We start from the raw sequence: 7,500 nt of genomic DNA, 5'->3' as shown, positions 1-7,500 counted from the left end.
CACATTCCTCTCCTTAAGACCATACCTACCATCACCTCCTCATCACCTCTGTTCCCTTCACCTACATGCCCAATAATGTCTGCCCCAATCACCAATCTTTCATTCCTACACCTTCTACCACTTCATCTAATTCACTCCAGAATTTTTTCTTCTCCTCCATCTCACAACCCACTTGTAAAGCATAGGCACTGATGACATTTATCATCAGCCCTTTAACTTCCAGCTTCACGTTCATCACCCTATCAGAAACTCTCTTCACCTCCACTACACTCTTACTGTACTCTTCCTTCAGAATCCCCCTACACCATTTCTCTTTCCATCCACACCATGATAGAACAGTTTAAACACCTCCAATGTTCCTGGCCTTACTACCTTTCCACTTGGTCTCCTGAACACACAACATATCTACCTTTCTCCTCTCCATCATATCACAGATGAACAAATTCTTCTCTGCTGGTCTAAACACTATCAGAAGTACTGACCTACATTTACAACCTAAATTCTAATATTCTAAAATTTGAAAATTGGTTCCATGAAATTGTATTAATTTATCCCATCAGTTTCTTCTCTTCATGTCGTAGTGTTTCTCTCGGCTACACTGCTTCAGTACGTGGATGTGGATGGTAGATTTTTTTGTCCAATCAGATTTCAGCCTCTATGTGCTGCCATGTGAATCTAATCTGCCCAGAACCTTCAGAATCAGTACTGCTGGACTTTTACCATAGAGAATATTACCAACAGCTCTGTTTCTTTATCCAATCAGATTTCAGATTCTCCCCACAGAGCAGATCACTGGCCCAGAATAGCGTCAGCATTTTTCCGTCCTCTGATTGGTTGGTCGGAGGGAAACCGTTACAGCCGAGTTCAACTGGTAAAACACGTGTGTAGCTGCACACATAGCTGACTTTTTTATATGGAGGAAGAGACATTGATTTGGTCTCAGACACTTAAAAATACATTTAGAAGAAAAGCTAGATATGGTGAGGAGGTCACCAACCGATACATACAAACACACGTGTCTTTTATCCTCTGACACTTTTCACTAGTTCACACCTCAGTAAACTTCCTCAGTCACATATACATTACAGCACAGTGAAATTTGTTCTTCGCATATTCCAGCTTGCTTAGAAGCTGGGATCAGAGTGCAGGGTCGGCCATGATACGGCGCCCCTGGAGCACAGATGGTTAAGGGCCTTGCTCAAGGGCCCAAGAATGGCAGCTTGGTGATACCAGGGCTTGAACCCCCGACCTTCCGATCAGTAACCCAGTGCCTTAACCGCTGGAGCTACCACTCCCCCTGTGTGAACAGCACTATTATAGAGAGGTTTTGAGTTTTGTGTTTGTGTTCATGTGTATGCATGTGTGTCTGTGTGTTCATGTGTATGTGTGTTTAATTGTGTGTGTGTGTGTGTGTGTGTGTTTGTTTGTGTGTGTGTGTTGTGTAGCTCAGCTCTGTAATCTGATCACACACTGCAATGAACTCATCTAAAACACAGATTAGCTCTAATGCTAATGCAACCTATGAGACAGCCAGCCTGCTAAAATATAAATATATAAATGCATAAATAAATAAATAAGTGAAGGTGGAGAAAATCTCAAACACTTCTCCTGAGAAAACCATAAATACAATGATGACTCCCCAATACAAAACACTCACTGATTAACCCACTTCTCCAAAACTGTCCATCATCCTGCAGCAATCAGACCACACACACACACACACACACACACACACACACACACACACACACACACACGCACACACGCACACATGCACATACATATGTGAACACACACTGTTTTGATAAAACATTCTATATTTCACCTATAGAATGTGTGTGTGTGTGTGTGTGTGTGTGTGTGTGTGTGTGTGTGTGTGTGTGTGTGTTTGTGTGTGGAAGGTGCTAATCAAGTGCAGTAGTATGCAGTGAGCCTCATTAGGTCCAGATGCTGCCCAACAACACACACACACACACACACACACACAGATGTAGGGGTGGTGGAGGTGAGTGTAAGAATTAGGGCGCTGTGCATGTCACAGTGGTTGAAACTGAGAAAACAGATTGGGTACAAGCACTGACATCCCCCCTCCAGTGTGTGTGTGTGTGTGTGTGTGTGTGTGTGTGTGTGTGTGTTCAGTTTGTGTATATTCGCTAAATAAATCAGTTTTACATCTGTGTTTCTGAGATCAAGAGATCAAAATAGTTTTATATTTCCTTTTATTTTCTTTTTAATTGGGTTTGTTCACACACCAATGGTGGGCGTGGCCTTAATCTCCACCCTGAAGCTGAATGTAGGTGTTAGGAATGTGTATGGTGAATTAGGACGTCCAACATGGAAAATTAACATCTCATGAATATTGATCAGAAGATTTGCATCATAAATATTAATAATTCACACAATATTCATCCACAGAGACACTGTGTGTGTGTGCGTGTGTGTGTGTGTGTGTGTGTGTGTGTGTGTGTGTGTGTGTGATAATGGCAAACATTCGACTGTAGGGACAGACCAACACACACTGTTGAAAGAGAAAGAGAGAGAGAGAGAGAGAGAGAGAGAGAGAGAGAGAGAGAGAGAGAGAGAGAGAGAGAGAGAGAGTAGTCACACTTGAATCCCTTATATGGTAATTTGTTTGGCTTTTAATGTTCATCTTTCCTTCAGATTCCACTCAAACTTCTCAGAGATGAGAATAAAAGCACCAGGGTAAAATTTTATCCGAATAAAAATCAACATGAAGCCACAGGAATCCGCTCTGAGAAACAGAACCAGCAGTGCAGCGTACACATGAGGGACTGGGTTTAGTTTGTGTGTTAGTGAAATGAGTTCCTGTCCCCACTTACATTATAGCAGCTATAAACACTCATTCCTTCTGCGGTCTCGCTTTCTCAGGTCTCTCATTTTTCTCTTTATTACACTTCATAAGACACAAAATGCAGCTCATCACATCACAATAAAAAAAATCATAAAGTACCTATCACCATACACACAAACAAACAAACAAACACAAACACACACACACACACACACACACACACACACACACACACACACAAAAACACACACACACACACACACACACACACACACACACAAACACACACACACACACACACACACACACACACACACACACAAAAACACACACACACACACACACACACACACACACACACACACACACACACACACACACACACATATATGCACACACCGATGTAGGTTATTTGCCAAATGATAATCAACAATCGGCTCCACTTTCCCTCTCAGTATTCTCTGTGTGTTGCACCAGAGTCTTATAATCAGTATATGAGCAGTGTATAATTACAGACAATATTTCAGATTTTGACTCATCAGTCCCGAGAACCTGCTGCCATTTTTCTTCATCAGTTGTCTTGTGCAGAGGAAAGTGTAAGTTCAGATATCAAAGTAGTTCATTTATCTTTATAGCGTCTGAGGTGTCACCTGGAAATGGTTGCAGGTCACAGGTGTGTCTTATCAAGAGTTCTTGTGAAAAGAGTCACATTTCTTACATTTCCTAATGTGCTTTAGAGCATCAGTTGTGTTGTGCAGAGGAAAGTGTGAGTACAGAGTCAATATCACTATTAGTGCTGCTACAACCACTGTACAAATCCAGATTGTGTTAAGAAACACTCAGATAAGGAAAGAGAAAAGATCCATCATTACTTTAAGAAATGAAGCTCAGTCAATCTGAAACATCTTGGAACTTTAAATATATCACCAAGTGCAGTTTTCAAAACCATCAAACCCTATAATGAAACATGGTTTAATGAGGACCATCCAGGAAAGGCAGACCAAGAGCTAATGCTGCAGAGGACCATCCTCCATCTCTCTCCATCTCTCTTTCTCCATTTCTCTCTTCATCTCTGTCCACCTCTCTTTCTACAATTATCTCTCCATCTCTCTCCATCTCATCTGTCCTCTACTCCATTTCTCTCTATCTCTCTTTCTCCATTTTTCTCTCCATCTCTCCTCTCCTCTCCTCTCCTCTACTCTCCTCAACTCAATCTCTCTCTCTCTCTCTCTCTCTCTCTCTCTCTCTCTCTCTCTCTCTCTCTCTCTCTCTCTCTCTCTCTCTCTTTCTCACTCTCGCAGAATAATATTGTGAACTATTGTTTCTGATCTGTCTTTCCAGGAGAGAAAAAAGGTCAAAGTTCAAAAGTTCAAGGATGAGGGTCATGAAAACAATTGCTGGCAGCTCACTGTAGCCTTCTGTGTGTGTGTGTGTGTGTGTGTGTGTGTGTGTGTGTGTGTGTGTGTGTGTGTGTGTGTGTGTGTGTGTGTTTGTGTGTGTGTGTGTGTGTTTTTCCTGAAGTGAATCCTTTTAATTTAACACACAGCTAGTGAACATCTTGTTTTGGGATCCACCATATGTTTGGTTTGGACACAGAACTGCATAATCAACACACACACACACACACACACACACACACACACACACACACACACACACACACACACACACACACACACACACACACACACACACACACAGGACCTTTATCTTCTCATGTGTGTTCTTATCTCTGCAGGTCAGGAGCTGAAACACCCCAAAAATCCTAAAAATCCTCTATTGCATCGATTACTTCCTGCTTACACACACACACACACACACACACACACACACACACACACACACATACACACACACACATACTCGCACACACACTCACACACACACATAGAAGGTCAAAACTTTAAGGTGATCTTAGTGGTAAGAAGCTGAAGGAGTGATCATCTATTCTGTTTCTCTACAGATTATACAAACCCGATTCCAAAAAAGTTGGGACTCTGTACAAATTGTGAATAAAAAAGGAATGCAATAATTTACAAATCTCATAAACTTATATTTTATTCACAATAGAATATAGATAAAATATCAATGTTGAAAGTGAGACATTTTGAAATGTCATGCCAAATATTGGCTCATTTTGGATTTCATGAGAGCTACACATTCCAAAAAAGTTGGGACAGGCAGCAATAAGAGGCTGGAAAAGTTAAATGTACATATAAGGAACAGCTGGAGGATCAATTTGCAGCTTATTAGATCAACTGGCAACATGATTGGGTATAAAAAGAGTCTCTCAGGCTGGCAGTGTCTCTCAGAAGTCAAGATGGGCAGAGGATCACCAGTTCCCCCAATGCTGTGGTGAGAAATAGTGGAGCAACATCAGAAAGGAGTTTCTCAGAGAAAACTGCAAAGAGTTTGAAGTTCTCATCATCTACAGTGCATCATATCATCCAAAGAGTCAGAGGATCTGGAACGATCTCTGTGTGTAAGGATGAAGGCCTGAAAACCATACTGGATCCCTGTGATCTTCAGGCCCTTAGACGCCACTGCATCACATACAGGAATGCTGCTGTAATGGAAATCACATCATGGGCTCAGGAATACTTCCAGAAAACATTGTCGGTGAACACAATCCACTCTGCCATTCACCGTCGCCGGGCTAAAACTCGATAGGTCAAAAAAAGAAGCCGTATCTAAACATGATCCAGAAGCTCAGGTGTTTTTTCTGGGCCACGGCTCATTTAAAATGCACTGTGGCAAAGTGGAAAACTGTTCTGTGGTCAGATGAATCAAAATCTGAAGTTCTTTTTGGAAAACTGAGACGCCATGTCATCCAGACTAAAGAGGATAAGGACAACCCAAGTTGTTCTCAGCGTTCAGTTCAGAAGCCTGCATCTCTGATGGTATGGGGTTGCATGATTGTGTGTGGCATGGGCAGCTTACACATCTGGAAAGGCAGCATCAATACTGAAAGGTATATCCAAGTTCTAGAACAACATATGATCCCATCCAGACGTCGTCTCTTTCAGGGAAGATCTTGCATTTTCCAACATGACAATGTCAGACCACATACTGCATCAATTACAACATCATGCTGTGTAGAAGAAGAATCCGGGTACTGAAATGACCAGCCTGCAGTCCAGATCTTTCACCCAGAGAAAACATTTGGTGCATCATAAAGGGGAAGATGCGATAAAGAAGACCTGAGACAGTTGAGCAACTAGAAGCCTGTTTTAGACAAGAATGGGAGAACATTCCTATTCCTAAACTTGAGCAGCTTGTCTCCTCAGTCCCCAGAGGAGACGCCACACAGTGAAGACATAGCCTTGTCCAAACTTTTTTCAGATGTGTTGATGCCATGAAATTTAAAATCAACTTATTTTTCCCTTAAAATTATAAAATTTCTCAGTGTAAACATTTGATATGTCATCTATGTTTTATTCTGAATAAAATAATGAAACTTCCACATCATTGCATTCTGTACACTATTTGTACAGTGTCTTTTTTGGAATCTGGTTTGTATATATATATATATATATATATATGTGTGCTGCATGAAGCAGGACATTTAGGGGAATAAATATTACCCATGAGCCTTTGCAGTTGAGGGTGATGGTGATGTCATGGCCTAAGGAAAGGTTACACATTCGGATTTCTGCGGCACAGGAAGTGTGACCTTTTACATCACACTGATATTTTGGGTTTTGTAATGGTTTACAATGTGTGTGCGTACGTGCATGTGTGTGTGCGCACATTTGCGTGTGCATGTGTTTTGTGTGTGTGTGTGTGTGTGTGTGCCATAAAGAGCCTCAACAAGGGAACAATTACATGCACAATGTTTTCTGGTTGTTGAATATTTGTCAGTTTTCCTAAACAAAAAGAACTTTTAATGTTGGTTTTCTGTTTCAGGATAATTTCTGGATTATTTCAGGAATATTGTAAGATTGATTATCACTGAAATTCAGGCAGGTTGTGGACAGATTTTGATATAAAATCATAACACTAATATTTCTGGTTTATTACCAGTGCTTTAACAGAACACACATAAAGCATAAACACTTATAAAATTAAACCTTTAATTATTTAGTAGATTTTGCTGTTTTTATGTTTTGTTTTTTCAGATCTGAGGTCACTTCCTGATGTGGCGATGACTGGTAATTGTACTCGTGAGTGCAGCGAGTTCGGACACTCCGACTCCTGCTGGATGCCGTCACCGAACCGCAACAACAAAATCTCTAAGAGTGCATCAAAACTCTCCACCTTCGTGCCTTACCAGGAGCGAGAGCCTCAGGAGTCGCTGATGGCCAATGGAAGCCCCAAGCCTATAGGAGAGGAGCTTGGGGGTGGAGCCACCAACAAAATGCCCAGCATCCGCTTCATGGCCCCTTACACTAGTGCCTACTCCACAAGTGGTGAGGGAATAAAGGAGTGCACCATGGAAGAAATCCCTCTGAATCAAACAACAGCAACCACGCCCCCCAGCCAGGGGCCCAAGAGAGAGATCTACCTGTGAAGATTGAAGAGAGAGAGTGAGAAAGGGGTTGTTTAGAGGTTATCAGGGTCATCATCATCAACCCAAGTGCATACTGGATTTGCAGCAAGACCAAAACACTGGAACTGATCAGATCATGAGATCAGTCAAGTTTAAAGTCATTCGGATCCTGAAGAACAAAATGTCCTCTTTTGGATCA

At 41.6% G+C, this 7,500-nt stretch overlaps 2 protein-coding genes across 6 annotated transcripts in view; both read left to right on the top strand.

Moving 5' to 3' along the window:
* The window catches only part of LOC310736346 (proteinase-activated receptor 4), a 304,562-nt gene that overhangs the window by 278,098 nt on the left and 18,964 nt on the right, over positions 1 to 7,500 (top strand). The gene's annotated exons all lie outside the window — the stretch shown is intronic.
* LOC310736385 (uncharacterized protein) overlaps positions 1 to 7,500 on the top strand; it is a 28,088-nt gene that overhangs the window by 18,631 nt on the left and 1,957 nt on the right. For all 5 annotated transcript variants that reach the window (XR_014536526.1, XR_014536527.1, XR_014536528.1 and 2 more), the window contains exon 2: positions 6,931 to 7,500. This exon is cut by the window's right edge. Coding sequence is in view for 1 of the 5 variants with exons in the window: in XM_083559873.1 (XP_083415999.1) it covers positions 6,957 to 7,322 (366 nt within the window). In the remaining 4 variants the exon portion in view is untranslated. The remainder of the gene's footprint in view (positions 1 to 6,930) is intronic.

This window comes from Silurus aristotelis, assembly GCF_946808225.1.
Source record: "Silurus aristotelis genome assembly, chromosome: 14".
NCBI classification, from domain to species: Eukaryota; Metazoa; Chordata; class Actinopteri; order Siluriformes; family Siluridae; genus Silurus; species Silurus aristotelis.
This window is presented reverse-complemented; position numbering and strand designations above follow the sequence as displayed.